This window comes from Balaenoptera acutorostrata, chromosome 11, assembly GCF_949987535.1.
Source record: "Balaenoptera acutorostrata chromosome 11, mBalAcu1.1, whole genome shotgun sequence".
NCBI classification, from domain to species: domain Eukaryota; kingdom Metazoa; phylum Chordata; class Mammalia; order Artiodactyla; family Balaenopteridae; genus Balaenoptera; species Balaenoptera acutorostrata.
Window position 1 is genome coordinate 99425212 of NC_080074.1, and position 18689 is coordinate 99443900.

Here is an 18689-nt window from a genome sequence, read left to right on the forward strand (position 1 = left end):
TTGCTGGTTGTTTATTTTTGGGCGGTCTCACCAGAAAATAGTGGGATATTGCATACAGGGGCTTTGATTGTCTTGGGTGTCAGCTTAACATTCCATAGATGGAGGTAGTTTTGACACCCTCTAATACAAAGCATACTAAATGGCAATTTGGAGTCAGTCGTGCATTTAATATGTCTTGAACACTTTGAATTACTTTCATTCTCCCGTTGGTTTTGGTAGAATTGTTTCCTAAAGAAAACCACTCCTTGATCCCGGCTCTCCCTGTCAGAATTTTGTGTACTCTGTAACATCTTTAGTGGAGGTAGCCCAGTTTTCCTAGTAACTTTGTTAATGTTCTGTGGACAACTGAAAATTCATACATAGTGTATATGATATTAAACTGTGAATCAGTGGGACTTATGATGTAACAGTGCATCAACACTTGAAGGCATTGGTACTTGATATCCTGTTAAGAAAAGCTTGCCTCCAGATTTTAATCTAGAGAGTCACTGGGATAACTGTTCAGAAAAGAATCACAATTACATGATTTTTTAGATTTTTGGTACGTATGTTAAGAATTGTGTGCAAATTTAAATTTCTGTATACTAATCCTCAAAACAAAAAATACAATTTCAATTATGAAAGGAAAAAAAGATAGTGAAACACTGTCCATCAACAGGTGAATGTGTAAACAAAATGTGGTCCTATCCATATAATGGAATATTATTCAGCCATAAAAAGGAATGAAATTCTGATACCTGCTACAGCACAGATGAACCCTGAAAACATGCTAAATAAAATAAGCCATTTATAAAAGGACATAATAGGCAAATTCAGAGAGACAAAGAAGAGTGGTCACCAGGGGCTGGGGGGAGGGGGGATAGGGAGTTACTGTTCAGTGGGTACAGAGTTTCTGTTTGGGATGATGAAAAAAATTCTGGAGATGAATAGTGGTCACAGCTGCACAACAATGTGAATATACTTAATGCCATTTAATTGTATACTTGGAAATTGTTAAAACAGTAAGTTTTATGTTATTCATGTTTTACCACAATTTTTTTAAGCTAAAAATAAAAGGTAGTGAGAAATATCCTAAGGTACCTACAGATGTAGGCTTTGGGGTGAAGTTCATAATGGCTGTTTGATCCATTTATGAAGGGAGGATGACAAAAGGCACACACGTTACCAGACTACAAAGACCTCCAGTAAAACAGTTCTTCTACCATCTACCATGTGTTTCCAGCCATTTAGTCCAATCTTCTGACATATCATTTCAGATTTCCTCATAAGGGAACTACTCAATTCAACAAATAATAATTTACTTTTGATACGTATTTTACTGAAATTTCACATCCTGTGAGACAGAAGAGAAAAACAAAAGTTATTTTGACTCTGGGCTTTATTTTGAGTGTCAAGGAGAATTAGTTAAAGTGGAAAAGAAGAAAAACTAAAATTAAGTGATTTCTACTATGTTAAAAAAAAATTTCACATAGATTTTCTCATTTAATATTTGTAACAATTCTGGAAATCTTTTTCTCCACTTGGTACATGAGGAAACTGAGAGTCAAAGAGGTTAAGAAAATTGCTGAAGCTCACATAGCTAGTAAGTAATTTAGTAAAAACAAACTCATGACTGTCTGAAAGAAACTAAGCTCTTTCCATCACCTGAATCGACTTTAAATTATGGGGAAAAGTAACCATCTTACCATAGTGTTTGTACTGCAGTATCCACAGAAGGAAACCTTGGAAATAATTAGATGTAAACCCTAAATACAAGAAAAGACAATATCGAAATTTCAGGGAGTAGATAGGGACAATCCGAAAGTCATGAACTCTAACAGGGACGATGGTTCAAGTTGAATGAGAGATTGTTAAACCATAAAGTCTAATGATATAATCTCAAATTATGATAATGAGGAAGAAAGATGTTATGGGGTGAGGAGCATCAGGATAGATGTAAAGCAACCAAAGTATATCCGCGGGGAACTCTCTAGTCAACATATATTTTAAAATAACACACCTCCAACTATAAGAAAGAAAAGCTAACATCCAAAATAAATTTAGCTATGTGGGGGGAAAAATGACAACAAAAATCAAGAATGTGAACATATCTAAAGATCTAAAGATAAATTCAAAGAGCAAGAAGAGCAACAAAGGGCAGAGGTGCCGTAACATAAACAGAACACTGAGGAAATAACAAAGCACTCAATTTCAATTTTGTTTTTATTTTCTCAAAAATAAAATAGATCTTGAATTCCAAGACAGAAAAAAGAGATAAGATAATAACACCTCACTATTTTAAAAATATTTAAATCCCAAGGGCCATATAGTACACATTCCAGATTCAAATCAAATAATTTTCTAAACGACTATAGAAAAGAATAGGCACTGGAAGACAAATAATTGGAAAAGTTATCTCATTTTTCAGCATGCATGAGGTGGATTCTGGAAGCTGTCAAACACAGTATTTCTGTAAGACTTTAAAAGGTGGGTTGATGCAGAGTTTAAAATCTGGCTCTGAAAAAAGTTTGGCTCTGCCAGATTTGTAGCCTTGGACTTGCTCATTAACTCTTCTGAATTTTATTCACTCAGTAATGAAATGGAGAGGTTGAATTCGACTTCATAGGATATGCTGTGAAGATTAAGAATAATAGAATACCATCACATAGCAAGTGCTCAACACATGGTAGCTTCTATTTTTATTATTTTTACTATAAACTTTGCTATAACTGATCTAAGATAGAGGTGGACTATAGTTATGTATCTTATTTATTTATTATTTTATTTATTTTGGCTGCACCGGGTCTTAGTTGCAGCATGCGGGATCTTTAGTTGCGGCATGCGGACTTCTTAGTTGCGGCACGTGGGCTCCTTAGTTGTGACATGTGAACTCTTACTTGCAGCATGCATGTGGGATCTAGTTCTCTGACCAGGGATCAAACCTGGGCCCCCTGCATTGGAAGCGTGGAGTCTTAACCACCGCGCCACCAGGGAAGTCCCAAAAGAACTATTTAACAGCATAAGAGGGACACTTCTGATAACCTTGTAGCCTTTAGCATATAGCAGCCTAATTCCCTAGCAGTATTCTCCACCAGTGGAATGTCAGTTAGAAAACTTCAGTTTTAATAGACCCATATGCTTTTTGGGTAGCTGTTTAGACCTAAGTATGATACTAGGAATAGCAAGCATATCTTAAAATAGTATATAAATCTTGCCATGAGAACAAAAGAATAACAACACTAGTACAAGAGAGTCAGCAAATCAGATATAAGTCAAGTTGGTTCTACAGGATCTGACAAAAACTGTGGGCGAGAAAAAGAATTAGGCCGGAGAACCAAGCAAAATTCCACAGGAAAGTCAGAAGCAAGACTTACCTGTAGTTGCTATCAAATATCTCAGGGATATTCTACTGAGAGGGTAGGATATCCTCTCCAGTACTGACTTGAACCAAGGGGTCTTAAGAGAAAATAAACCAGTTTTGGAAACGCAGCTAAACTCTGTTCAGCTTACTCAACAGTAGAGCAGGATTTAGAGTAAGTAAAGAAAGAATGGAAGGACAAAATCCTTTAATACTCATCCATTCCTCCAGGGGGCCTCAGAGAAACAGAAATATCCCCATCTCCCAGATACCCAGTGCCTCATCTCTCATTACCACACTGGGCAATTGCAGTAGCTGCTACACCACAATCTCTGAGGCAGTATCTTGCATTATGACTCACTACTCTGTTTATCAGTATTTGCCCAATAGTATTTCAAGCTCTTTGCTCACTTCTGCTATTGAGTTCAGTCAGCCCAAGAACTTAGATGCGGCTATATCAGAATGAGAATAGGAGTTGCTGCAAAGAGATCCAGAAAGCAAGGTTATTATTACTAGATGCCATAAAACCACAATTTCATATGTCTAATGAATAGACCCCAGTGCACTCTGCCACCTAGTTTACAAAAGGCATAAAGGAAAAGTAAGTTACAGAGGTGGACTGATTTGAAGTTAGATTCTATGCAGAATTTCAAAGGAATGAGTATTCTTTTGACAGACAACAAGAATCTAGATGCTTTAATCTTCTCTTAAAATAAGAAGTTACAGAATTTACAGACTATATGTTCTCTCCAACTGCTTTAGAGTAATTAATTACCTCTCAGAATTTCCCCAAGGGATGTTAATATAGTTGAATTCTTAACAAACTCTTCTCTGTGATTCTACTCCAAAAAGAAGATGTAAAGCAATATCAAAACACAAAAACCATCATGAAATTAGCACAAAAACCTAACTAGGATTCCTTATTTTCCTTGTACACATTATTTAAGTTGACAAGTTAGAATGTGATTGATTTTTGTACCAGGTTACCTCAGGATGTCAACTCCTTATGTTCCTTTGAGATGCTCTAGAATTAATACAGAGCTCTCCTCCTGACCGCTGGCTGGACAGGAAGGATCTAAGAGTCCGGTAGGAAGTGGAGCCCACCAGCTCAGCTCGGCAAGGAGTTTAAAGTCACACACACACACACACACACACACACACACACACACACACACACACACACACACTTTCCTTCCTTCTTTCTCATCCTTCTGGAACTGCTTCTTCCCCATGCCCTCCCCACAACCCCAACTGTTTCCTAGCCTACAACTTACTGGATTCCAATGTATGAAGGGAGAACGTTATAAAGAAGGAATTTAAGTCCTTGCCATGCCTCCTTGTCCCCATGCTCTCTCTCTTCCCCTCCCTCCCAAGTTCCACCAGCTCTCGCTTAGGAATCTGCTGCCTCTTTATTATTAGACCCATATGTTTCTGGATCTAATGCTTTCTTTTAACTAGACCTGTATTTCTGGTCTAATTCCTTTCTGTAATACTCACCATCCTTTCACCTCCAATACCCACACATATACGCATACACGCCTATGCAAGCGTCTAGGTCTATAACTGAGGGTTGTTGGGTGAGGCAGGGAAAGGGGAAGGAGAGGGAAGAAGGCAGGGGCAGAAGAGGGGGAAAGAAGGGAAAGACAGAAAAAAGGAGAGGGAAAGGAAATAATATTCCTTTTGCTCCCAAAAGAGGATACATGATACATTTGAACAGCACTCACCAACGAAACAGCCTACATTTGCTAAATGCTTGCATTTACCATTTTCTGGTTGTCTTTAAACATAAGGAGATGTGCATCTCTGGCTAAGCAGAATTCCAGGCTAGAATTCCAGTTCTTTTCTTCCACTGAGAAGTAATAACAATGGTCACCATACCTCACCCAGAGGTCTGGGCAGCTAGGACAGCTGGCACAAGTGGAGAACTTGGAACCTGGAAAGAAAGAGCACCTGGGTCACATCTTTATGTATCACTCAGTCTTGGCAGTGAAATCGGAGGTAAAATGTCTTCCCTCCCCACTGCCTTTCAGATTAAGGGTTAGAGAAATGTACAATGCATGGCCTCAAATTAAATACCTCACAATGTCCAACTCTCTGTAACTACTACTATACATTCCACTAAGCAAGGATGTGAAGGAACAGGGAAGGAAATGGGTGCAATCTGGCTGAGGACTGGGAGGAGAGTCCCTTACTTGTGCTAGAGATCATTATGCACATGTGATATATACACAACAGATAAAATAACTGTGTATTTCCATGAATGTATCAGTGTACTATTTATATAGACTCAGTGCATACATTGTATAACTGCATAATGTACATTGCTTAAATCAGGCGGAATCTTATAGAATATCCAACCTCAATCTGACACTCCATAATAGTGCAAAGAAAAGGACAGAAACTAGAAAAGCAAACTTAACTAGAATGAAAGGTTGTTTGATTTTTTTTTTATCACAAATGGGCTAAAATTCACTGTAAAATGGATAAAAGACTTATACTTCAGCAAAAATAATTTATTCTACATATTAAAAAAAAAGATTTCCTGACAGAGAAGGATGTCAGATGCTAAAGTGAAAAGTGATACAATTCTCCTCACTGAGAGCTTTTAAATACAGAACACTCTCATTCCTGTAAAATGGTTGGGTTATAGTTCTGTGAAAATGAAAGGGAACTGAATAAGCTTTTGAGGTAATTTCAACCAAAATTCCATAATTCTATTGATTTTCTACTTCCACGAAACACATTTGTATAAACCCACCATAAGCACAATTCCACAACAGGCAAGTGTGAGCCATTCTGTCAAGTGAGTACATGTGTAGGTACATAATTGCAGAGTAGATTATATATCTATTCTAGATTTGGGAGTTAAAAAGTGGGGAAAGTAGTCCTTTTTAGTGTAAAGATTAGATAACCTTTTTGTAGGAAGGCCTGGCATGGGGGCAACATAGTATTCTGGAGATCGAGCTATAAAGTTGATGCCTTATAGATCTGTGCTTTTTCCATACAACTGTGACCTTACCCAGACTGAAGGAGAAATTCCCAACTTCCCTAGGAGTCTCCTTCTGTCAAAAGTAGGACTTGGGTCTGAGATAGAGGTCCTAGGACTGAACCCTTAGAATCCTAATTAATAAAGTCTGTCAAACCTGGCACTAACAATCATCCCCAGATAACAAAACCTAAGTTAGGACTTTGGATTGTGAAACAAAAACAGAAGCCTCTCTGGATCATCATATTTAAGGACTTAGAAGAACTAAATCTAGAAAAGTTCATTTTAGAAAATGTGAAAGCTCAGTAAATGGAAAAAAAATTAGAATAGGTTTAATTAAATTATGATACATCTATTATATGAAAAGTTAAACACAATATTATAATTACAATTTGATTTTCATACTAAATATGGTAGTAGGTAGGAAAATGTTTATGATACAATATCAAATTAAAAAGCAATACACAATCAGTTTGTTATAAAGCAGAAACTAACACACCATTGTAAAGCAATTATACTACAATAAAGATGTTAAAAAAAAAAGCAATACACAAAATTATAAGCACATGTGATACATACACAACAGATAAAATACTATGATCAGAACTATACCCAGCCTTATTGAAAAAAAAAAAAAAGTGGAGTGAGGGAGATTTTAGAGGACTTGACTGAAATTCTGTTAAAAAAATAAATACTTACACAAACGCGTGTACTCAAAGACTAGAAGACTATGCCTGGGAGATGCTGTGTATGTTGGTTGGTGATTTATTTTGTTGGGACTGTTCTTCATTTTTCAAATTTTCTCTTATGTTATGTTGCTTTTATAACACAAATTTTGGTTTAAGTTAGCACTTACCCCGGCACAGAATCCACTGGAAAAGCAGCAAAGTCACTAGAATGGCACACAGAAGCCCCAACGCTACTGCCACGTAGTAAGAGAGAGGGGATCTTGAAGAAGAAGCTGTAAGAATAGAATTCAAAGAAAAATCCTGAGTCAGAATAAAAGTTGAAGGAAAAAAGGTCAGGGAAGGATATCTGGGATCTTGAAGTAATTCAGCCTGGTTGGAACTGAGATCCAGGCCTTAATGATTCCTTTCCAGGATCTGTCAGGGACATGCTCTGAAGTCTAGGGTAGCCACCATTATCTTTATCAAGGAACATACTTTACTTACCAAGTTAAAGATACTTTTTCCTTTGAAACTGTAGCTTGCACAGTCTCATGCTTTAGTGGTGAGAATATAAATTGGAACAACCTCTTTGGAGGGCACTTTGGCAGTGTCCCAAAATTACAAAGGCATTTACCTTTTGACTCAGCAATTTCTCTTTGAGAAATTTTTCCTGCAGACATTCACACATGTACAAAATGTCATATTTTTCAGGTTACTCATGGCAACAATATTAGTAGGAGGAAAAGATTGAATTCAACTTAAATGTCTACCGATAAAAGATGTGTCAAATACATTCTGACATAACCATAAAGTGAATATGCAGATTTTAACAAAAGAATAAAGACAAGATTTTTTTCACAGATATGGAGTGATTTTCAAGGTATATAGTTAAGGGAAACAGTTAAGAAAACAGTCTTCTGTGAAACAGTGTATGCTAATATGCATTTCTGAAAATAGACACATGCATCTGATAATGTTGTTGGCCTTGGGGAGGGGAAATAGGTCAATGGGGACAGAGATAGGAGGAAGACCTTTTACTTTATTTTCTTCTGTACTTTTTGAATTTTGAACTATATGATGTATTACCTATTCAGAATTGAAATAAATACAATTTAAATGAAAATAAAATAACATATCTCAAAAGTGCTTTGGAAACTGCTGTAATTGGAAGAGCGATGAGTTTAGGTTGATAACTTTAAGGGTGGGACACTACCTCATATTAACTGTGTGTCATACAATGCATAGCTAAGAATGGTATTTTTATTTTCATTTGGAAAATAGAACATTTTTTACCTCAATCTTTTATTTTAAAATTGTGGCGGTCTCACAGTCTGATAGTGTAAGAATTAAGGGTGAAGAGCAAAAATCTATAAAGTAAGATATTTAAGTTCTAGTTTTGACTCCTTTATTTGGTAACCTTTATTTGGAAATTGGAAAATAATTCTGCCTATTTGGGCCTCAGGTTCATATTTAAATTTTAGGAAAATTATAGTGTAGATGTGTGTATCTATGAAGCATTTTGAACTTCTTAAAAGAAATTCACAGTGAAAGATACCTTAAAATGAGAGAGTTCTGCATGATAAATATTTGGACTGATAAATCCAAAAACACTTGATTTTTAGTGACATAAAAAAATACATTTGTACTGGGGGGGAGGAGAGAAGATGGCAGAAGAGTAAGACGCGGAGATCACCTTCCTTCCCACAGATACAGTAGAAATACATCTACACATGGAACTGCTCCTACAGAACACCCACTGAACCCTGGCAGAAAACGTCAGACCTCCCAAAAGGCAAGAAACTCCCCCCGTACTTGGGTAGGGCAAAAGAAAAAAGAAACAACAGAGACAAAAGAATAGAGACGGCACCTGCACCAGTGGGAGGGAGCTGTGAAGGAGGAAAGATTTCCACACACTAGGAGCCCCTTCGCGGGCGGAGACTGCGGGTGGCGGAGGGGGAAGCTTCGGGGCCACGGAGGAGAGCGCAGCCACAGGGGGGCGGAGGGCAAAGCGGAGAGATTCCCGCACAGAGGCTCGGAGCCGACCAGCACTCACCAGCCCGAGAGGCTTGTCTGCTCCCCCGCCGGGGCGGGCGGGGCTGGGAGCTGAGGCTCGGCTCGGTCGGATCGCAGGGAGAGGACTGGGGCTGGCGGCGTGGACACAGCCTGAAGGGGTTAGCGCACCACAGCTGGCTGGGAGGGAGACCGGGAAAAAGTCTGCAGCTGCCGAAGAGGCAAGAGACTTTTTCTTGCCTCTTTCTGTCGCGGCGCGCAAGGAGAGGGGATTCAGAGCACCGCCTAAACGAGCTCCAGAGACCGGCGCGAGCCGTGGCTATCAGCGCGGAGCCCAGAGACGGGAGTGAGACGCTGGGGCTGCTGCTGCCGCCTCCAAAAATCCTGTGTGCGAGCACAGGTCACTCTCCACACCACCCCTCCTGGGAGCCTGTGCAGCCCGCCACTGCCAGCGTCCGTGATCCAGGGACAACTTCCCCGGGAGAACGCACGGCGCGCCTCAGGCTGCTGCAACGTCACAACGCCTCGGCCGCCGCAGGCTCGCCCCGCCTCCTCTGTACCCCTCCCTCCCCGCAGCCTGAGTGAGCCAGAGCCCCCGAAGCAGCTGCTCCTTTAACCCCGTCCTGTCTGGGCGGGGAACAGACGCCCTCAGGCGACCTACACGCAGAGGCGGGTCCAAATCCAAAGCTGATCCCCAGGAGCTGTGCGAACAGAGAAGAGAAGGGGAAATCTCTCCCAGCAGCCTCAGAAGCGGCGGATTAAAACGCCACAAACAACTTGATGTGATGCATCTGTTGAATACCGGAATAGACAACGAATCATCCCAAATTCAGGAGGTGGACTTTGGGAGCAGGATATATTAATTTTTGCCCTTTTCCTTTTTTTTGTGAGTGTATATGTATATGCTTCTGGGTGAGATTTTGTCTGTATAGCTTTGCTTTATAATAGCTTTATTTTACTTCACTATATTATACCCTCTTTCTTTCTTTCTATTTTTTCTCCCTTTTACTCTGAGCCGTCTGGACGAAAGGCTCTTGGTGCTCCAGCCAGGCATCAGGGCCATACCTCTGAGGTGGGAGAGCCAACTTCAGGACACTGGTCCACAAGAGACCTCCCAACTCCACGTAATACCAAACGGCAAAAATCTCTCAGAGATCTCCATCTCAACATCAAGACCCAGCTTCACTCAACGACCAGCAAGCTACAGTGCTGGACACCCTATGCCAAACAACTAGCAAGACAGGAACACAGCCCCATCCATTAGCAGAGAGGCTGCCTAAAATCATAATAAGGCCACAGACACCCCAAAACACACCACCAGATGTGGACGTGCCCACCAGAAAGACAAGATCCAGCCTCATCCACCAGAACTCAGGCACTAGTTCCCTCCACCAGGAAGCCTACACAACCCACTGAACCAACCTTAGCCACTGGGGACAGATACCAAAAACAATGGGAACTACGAACCTGCAGCCTGTGAAAAGGAGACCCCAAACACAGTAAGATAAGCAAAATGAGACGACAGAAAAACACATAGCAGATGAAGGAGCAGGGTCAAAACACACCAGACTTAACAAATGAAGAGGAAATAGGTAGTCTACCTGAAAAAGAATTCAGAATAATGATAGTAAGGATGATCCAAAATCTGGGAAATAGAATAGACAAAATGCAAGAAACATTTAACAAGGACGTGGAAGAACTAAAGAGGAACCAAGCAACGATGAAAAACACAATAAATGAAATTAAAAATACTCTAGATGGGATCAATAGTAGAATAACTGAGGCAGAAGAAAGGATAAGTGACCTGGAAGATAAAATGGTGGAAATAACTACTGCAGAGCAGGATAAAGAAAAATGAATGAAAAGAACTGAGGACAGTCTCAGAGACCTCTGGGACAACATTAAACGCACCAACATTCGAATTATAGGGGTCCCAGAAGAAGAAGAGAAAAAGAAAGGGACTGAGAAAATATTTGAAGAGATTATAGTTGAAAACTTCCTTAATATGGGAAAGGAAATAGTTAATCAAGTCCTGGAAGCACAGAGAGTCCCATACAGGATAAACCCAAGGAGAAACACGCCAAGACACATATTAATCAAACTGTCAAAAATTAAATATAAGGAAAACATATTAAAAGCAGCAAGGGAAAAACAACAAATAACACACAAGGGAATCCCCATAAGGTTAACAGCTGATCTTTCAGCAGAAACTGCAAGCCAGAAGGGAGTGGCAGGATATACTTAAAGTGATGAAGGAGAAAAACCTACAACCAAGATTACTCTACCCAGCAAGGATCTCATTCAGATGTGATGGAGAAATTAAAACCTTTACAGACAAGCAAAAGCTGAGAGAATTCAGCACCACCAAAGCAGCTTTACAACAAATGCTAAAGGAACTTCTCTAGGCAAGAAACACAAGAGAAGGAAAACACCTACAATAACAAACCCAAAACATTTAAGAAAATGGGAATAGGAACATACATATCGATAATTACCTTGAATGTAAATGGGTTAAATGCTCCCACCAAAAGACACAGGCTGGCTGAATGGATACAAAAACAAGACCCATATATATGCTGTCTACAAGAGACCCACTTCAGACCTAGAGACACATACAGACTGAAAGTGAGGGGATGGAAAAAGATATTCCATGCAAATGGAAATCAAAAGAAAGCTGGAGTAGCAATTCTCATATCAGACAAAATAGACTTTAAAATAAAGACTATTACAAGAGACAAAGAAGGACACTATATAATGATCAAGGGATCAATCCAAGAGGAAGGTATAACAATTGTAAATATTTATGCACCCAACATAGGAGCACCTCAATACATAAGGCAAATACTAACAGCCATAAAAGGGGAAATCGAAAGCAACACAATCATAGTAGGGGACTTTAACACCCCACTTTCACCAATGGACAGATCATCCAAAATGAAAATAAATAAGGAAACACAAGCTTTAAATGATACATTAAACAAGATGGACTTAATTGATATTTATAGGACATTCCACCCAAAAACAACAGAATACACATTTTTCTCAAGTGCTCATGGAACATTCTCCAGGATAGATCATATCTTGGGTCACAAATCAAGCCTTGGTAAATTTAAGAAAACTGAAATCATATCAAGTATCTTTTCCGACCACAACGCTATGAGACTAGATATCAATTACAGGAAAAGATCTGTAAAAAATACAAACACATGGAGGCTACACAATACACTACTTAATAACGAAGTGATCACTGAAGAAATCAAAGGGGAAATCAAAAAATACCTAGAAACAAATGACAATGGAGATACGACGACCCAAAACCTATGGGATGCAGCAAAAGCAGTGCTAAGAGGGAAGTTTATAGCAATACAAGCCTACCTCAAGAAACAGGAAACATCTCGAATAAACAACCTAACCTTGCACCTAAAGCAATTAGAGAAAGAAGAATAAAAAAACCCCAAAGCCAGCAGAAGGAAAGAAATCATAAAGATTAGGTCAGAAATAAATGAAAAAGAAGTGAAGGAAACAATAGCAAAAATCAATGAAACTAAAAGCTGGTTCTTTGAGAAGATAAACAAAATTGATAAACCATTAGCCAGATTCATCAAGAAAAAAAGGGAGAAGACTCAAATCAATAGAATTAGAAATGAAAAAGGAGAAGTAACCACTGACACTGCAGAAATACAAAAGATCATGAGAGATTACTACAAGCAACTCTATGCCAATAAAATGGACAACCTGGAAGAAATGGACAGATTCTTAGAAATGCACAAACTGCCGAGACTGAACCAGGAAGAAATAGAAAATATGAACAGACCAATCACAAGCACTGAAATTGAAACTGTGATTAAAAACCTCCCAACAAACAAAAGCCCAGGACCAGATGGCTTCACAGGCGAATTCTATCAAACATTTAGAGAAGAGCTAACACCTATCCTTCTCAAACTCTTCCAAAATATTGCAGAGGGAGGAACACTCCCAAACTCATTCTACGAGGCCACCATCACCCTGATACCAAAACCAGACAAAGATGTCACAAAGAAAGAAAACTACAGGCCAATATCACTGATGAACATAGATGCAAAAATCCTCAACAAAATACTAGCAAACAGAATCCAACAGCACATTAAAAGGATCATACACCATGATCAAGTGCGGTTTATTCCAGGAATGCAAGGATTCTTCAACATACGCAAATCAATCAATGTGATACACCATATTAACAAATTGAAGGAGAAAAACCATATGATCATCTCAATAGATGCAGAGAAAGCTTTCGACAAAATTCAACACCCATTTATGATAAAAGCCCTGCAGAAAGTAGGCATAGAGGGAACTTTCCTCATCATAATAAAGGCCATATATGACAAACCCACAGCCAACATTGTCCTCAATGGTGAAAAACTGAAACCATTTCCACTAAGATCAGGAACAAGACAAGGTTGCCCACTCTCACCACTATTATTCAACATAGTTTTGGAAGTGTTAGCCACAGCAATCAGAGAAGAAAAAGAAATAAAAGGAATCCAAATCGGAAAAGAAGAAGTAAAGCTGTCACTATTTGCAGATGACATGATACTATACATAGAGAATCCTAAAGATGCTACCAGAAAACTCCTAGAGCTAATCAATGAATCTGGTAAAGTAGCAGGATACAAAATTAATGCACAGAAATCTCTTGCATTTCTATACACTAATGACGAAAAATCAGAAAGTGAAATTGAGAAAACACTCCCGTTTACCATTGCAACAAAAAGAATAAAATATCTAGGAATAAACCTACCTAAGGAGACAAAAGACCTGTATGCAGAAAATTATAAGACACTGATGAAAGAAATTAAAGATGATACAAATAGATGGAGAGATATTCCATGTTCCTGGATTGGAAGAATCAACATTGTGAAAATGACTCTACTACCCAAAGCAATCTACAGATTCAATGCAATCCCTTTCAAACTACCACTGGCATTTTTCACAGAACTAGAACAAAAAATTTCACAATTTGTATGGAAACACAAAAGACCCCGAATAGCCAAAGCAATCTTGAGAACGAAAAATGGAGCTGGGGGAATCAGGCTCCCTGACTTCAGACTATATTACAAAGCTTCAGTAATCAAGACAGTTTGGTACTGGCACAAAAACAGAAATATAGATCAATGGAACAGGATAGAAAGCCCAGAGATAAACCCACACACATATGGTCACCTTATCTTTGATAAAGGAGGCAAGCATATACAGTGGAGAAAAGACAGCCTCTTCAATAAGTGGTGCTGGGAAAATTGGACAGGTACATGTAAAAGTATGAAATTAGAACACTCCCTGACACCATGCACAAAAATAAACTCAAAATGGATTAAAGACCTAAGTGTAAGGGCAGACACTATCAAACTCTTAGAGGAAAACATAGGCAGAACACTCTATGACATACATCACAGCAAGATTCTTTTTGACCCAGCTCCCAGAGAAATGGAAATAAGAACACAAATAAACAAATGGGACCTAATGAAACTTAAAAGCTTTTGCACAGCAAAGGAAACCATAAACAAGACCAAAAGACAGCCATCAGAATGGGAGAAAATATTTGCAAATGAAGCAACTGACAAAGGATTAATCTCCAAGATTTACAAGCAGCTCATGCAGCTCAATAACAAAAAAACGAACAACCCAATCCTAAAATGGGTAGAAGACCTAAATAGACATTTCTCCAAAGAAGATATACAGATGGCCTACAGACACATGAAAGAATGCTCAACATCATTAATCATTAGAGAAATGCAAATCAAAACTACAATGAGATATCATCTCACACTGGTCAGAATGGCCATCATCAAAAAATCTAGAAACAGTAAATGCTGGAGAGGGTGTGGAGGAAAGGGAACACTCTTGCACTGTTGGTGAGAATGTAAATTGATAGAGCCACTATGCAGAACAGTATGGAGGTTCCTTAAAAAACTACAAATAGAACTACCATATGACCCAGCAATCCCACTACTGGGCATATACCCTGAGAAAACCAAAGGTCAAAAAGAGTCATGTACCAAAATGTTCATTGCAGCTCTATTTACAATAGCCAGGACATGGAAGCAACCTAAATGTCCATCGACAGATGAATGGGTAAAGAAGATGTGGCACATATATACAATGGAATATTACTCAGCCATAAAAAGAAATGAAATGGAGGTATTTGTAATGAGGTGAATGGAGTTAGAGTCTGTCATACAGAGTGAAGTAAGTCAGAAAGAGAAAAACAAATACAGTATGCTAACACATATATATGGAATCTAAGGAAAAAAAAAAAAAAGGCCATGAAGAACCTAGTGGCAAGACGGGAATAAAGACACAGACCTACTAGAGAATGGACTTGAGGATATGGGGAGGGGGTGGGGTGAGATGTGACAGGGTAAGAGAGTGTCATGGACATATATACACTACCAAATGTAAAACAGGTAGCTAGTGGGAAGCAGCCGCATAGCACAGGGAGATCAGCTCGGTGCTTTGTGACCACCTAGAGGGGTGGGATGGGGAGGGTGGGAGGGAGGGAGATGCAAGAGGGAAGAGAAATGGGAACATACTGTATATGTATAACTGATTCACTTTGTTATAAAGCAGAAGCTAACACACCATTGTAAGGCAATTATACTTCAATAAAGATGGTTAAAAAAAATACATTTGTACTATAGAAGAATATTTAATGAAATAAATGTTGATTTTAGATGTTACACTAAATGTAAAGTATCAAAAATAGTTGTATATGTGTAACCACAATCCAATTCAAAAAATTAAGTGAAATTTTAAATTTTTAATGTATTTTTAAAAATATGCATATTACAAGCTTCTTAGGGACTTCCCTGGTGGCACAGTGGTTAAGAATCCACTTGCCAGTGCAGGGGACACGGGTTCGAGCCCTGGTCTGGGAAGATCCCACATGCCACGGAGCAACTAAGCCTGTGCACCACAGCTACTGAGCCTGCGCTCTTGAGCCCGCGTGCCACAACTACTGAAGCCTGCGTGCCTAGGGCCTGTGCTCCGCAACAAGAGAAGCCACCGCAATGAGAAGCCCGCGCACTGCAACGAAGAGTAGCCCCCGCTCGCCACAACTAGAGAAAGCCCGCATGCAGCAATGAAGACCCAACGCAGCCAAAAATAAATAAATAAAATAAATAATTTTTTTTTTTAAAAGGCTTCTTAGTGGAGTACTTTACTATAGTAAAGTCAGCACAAAAAAGCAAAAATATATCAATATAGTAATAGTGATGATCACCACATTGTAAAATTATTAGTGATTTTTATTTTCTTATATATGTTCTTATAGCTTCTCTACTTCCTATAATGAGCATGTAATACTTTTTTAAAGAGATTTTTAATATTGTTTTAATGCTCCTAATCTATTTTCCCATTCCTAAGTAGAGCGCTCCACAAAGCTGGTGTCGGAATGAACATACTGGCAATAAATAAGAATGTGCAATGTGCATGGTATATAAATTAAAAACCACCTGCCTAGAAATCAAAATAATTACAGTCAAGTTCCAACTTATCACCAGTTGTGTGATCTTGCACTTATACTTTAAAATGTGGAGACTTCCCTGGTGGTCCAGTGGCTAAGACTCCGCACTCCCAATGCAGGGGGCCCGGGTTCGATCCCTGGTCAGGGAACTAGATCCCACATGTCACAACTAAAAAAGATCCTGCAGGCCACAACGAAGATCCCGCGTGCTGCAACTAAGACCCGGCACAGCCAAATAAATAAATAAAATGTACATTCTTTTTGACTTAACATTTCTATTCTTTAGAAATTAGCACAGATATAACTCCAAAGAAGGAAAAACATATACAAGTAAAAATGTCAAATGCTGTATAATTTATAGTAATAGAAATAATTCTAAATGTCTAAGTATACTAGAATGATTTAGCAAATTATAGCAGTGCTTTCAAAGGACAACACTAAAAATTGTAATAATAAGACTATGAAGCAAAAGAGAGAAAGCTTATGAAGCTACACTAAAGAACATGCATTATGGGAGTTTACTGCCTAAGATATAAAATCAAATATTAATTTTGGTACTTACACAGTTATCTGCCTGTCTCAGAAAGTTTTTTCTCAGGGCTCTATGTAAAAATGGTTTGTTTCATCTTCAAATTCCCAAAAAGTCACAGGGTCTACTAATCTGTAGTGTTCTTAATACCTTCTTCCTACCCCTATCACCATTCTGGTGCAGCACTGTGGTGGAGGGGAAACCTAGTTATATGAATTAGCTGCTCTTCTGACAAAATCTTACTATTACCCAGTAGCAAAATTATTAGTGCCTTCTCCTCATTTCATTGTCAGAAAAACAGAGATGCCTAGAACTCACACAGCTGGTCCAAGGTTGCTCCAAACATTACCAAAGAGATTAAGTTCTCCCAACAAAATTCTTGCTTTATTTAGTTCAGAAGCAGTAAAGAGTAAGACAATTGCCCCAGCTTGTGTTTCATAGATGAGATCATAGAAGTGAATGGTTAGAAAACAATTTACCTGAAACCTAAGATCAGATACTCAACCATATACCAAATTTTCATAGTCCAACTCTGGACATCAGACTGAACCAAAGGTATTTCCTCAAATTACCCTCTGTTTTTCTGCATCCTCTACTCCAAACATATTCTCCATCCCATTCATTCCTTAGCCTGTGGTGACTATGGACAGTTTTCCATACTAAATTGGTTAACTCACCTTTTTGCTGCAGTCTGTAGTCATTCCGGGCTTGGGATGCAGTAGAAAGCTCTAAAACGGAATAAATAGCATTGTCAGTCATCTTCATCTGATACCTTTCACATTCAGTTGAGAGAGTAAAATTATACAAGTGTTAGGAGACGTGCAAGTGAGGAAACAGCCCAATCTCTAAACTGCTAGCAGGAAACTTGAAGCTTTTTTAAAAAAAATGGTTCAGCATGACAAAAACAGAAGTAACTTTTCAGGAAATGGGTAAATTCTGGGGCTGCCTATAGAAATTAATATTCTGAACTGTGATTTTTTTATTGTTTTATTTATTTAACCTCCTCTCTAGGTGCTCATTAAGTACATATTAAATTGATTCCCCATCTCACCTAATTCTACTGAGCAAGGAAACGTTGCACTTAAATTCAGCAATTTCAATTATGGAAACTGAAATAAAAATGATAGTGTTTCCTAGCTATGAATTTACCTCAGATTTTATATTTGCTTTGTTTCCTTTTGAGAATATAGATGCATGCCAAATGGGACTGATTTCATTGTATCTTGGAGCTTCTGGGTAGTGATATGTGATAGAGAACTGGACTGTGGGTTTGCATGTGCCTGGAATCATGGGAGAAATGGGCTATTGCCCAGACATATGTTTTGTGAATGTGCTATACACCTGTGTTCCCCAAAACATTCTCCCAGTTGTGCTGTAATCTTTACCCTTCACAGAGTAAGAAATTCCATTAAATTTTTTCTCCTTGTTCTCTTATTTTTATATGCAGAGCCAACCATAAAGAGGAATAAATTAAATAAATACATACTACAGTGTCAGTAATTTATTTCTAATAGGTGAAATCTTAATAAAAATTAAAGAAAATATTTAGATAATGAATTGAAATTCCAAGAATAGATAAGGTCACCAAGATAGAATGTATAAAGACAGAAGAGAGGAAAGAGAAGAGAAACAGGGAGAGCATACTAGTTAAAAACTAA

The 18689-nt window shown here is 38.5% G+C and overlaps 1 protein-coding gene across 6 annotated transcripts in view; it reads right to left on the reverse strand.

Moving 5' to 3' along the window:
- KLRG1 (killer cell lectin like receptor G1) overlaps positions 1-17790 on the reverse strand; it is a 185129-nt gene extending 167339 nt beyond the window's left edge. For all 6 annotated transcript variants that reach the window (XR_009009657.1, XR_009009658.1, XR_009009656.1 and 3 more), the window contains exons 1-3: positions 17709-17790; positions 7180-7284; positions 5101-5270 (exon numbers count right to left, since the gene is read on the reverse strand). Coding sequence is in view for 2 of the 6 variants with exons in the window: in XM_057555923.1 (XP_057411906.1) it covers positions 5101-5270; positions 7180-7284; positions 17709-17790 (357 nt within the window). In the remaining 4 variants the exon portion in view is untranslated. The remainder of the gene's footprint in view (positions 1-5100; positions 5271-7179; positions 7285-17708) is intronic.
- Between the last annotated feature and the right edge of the window lie 899 nt (positions 17791-18689).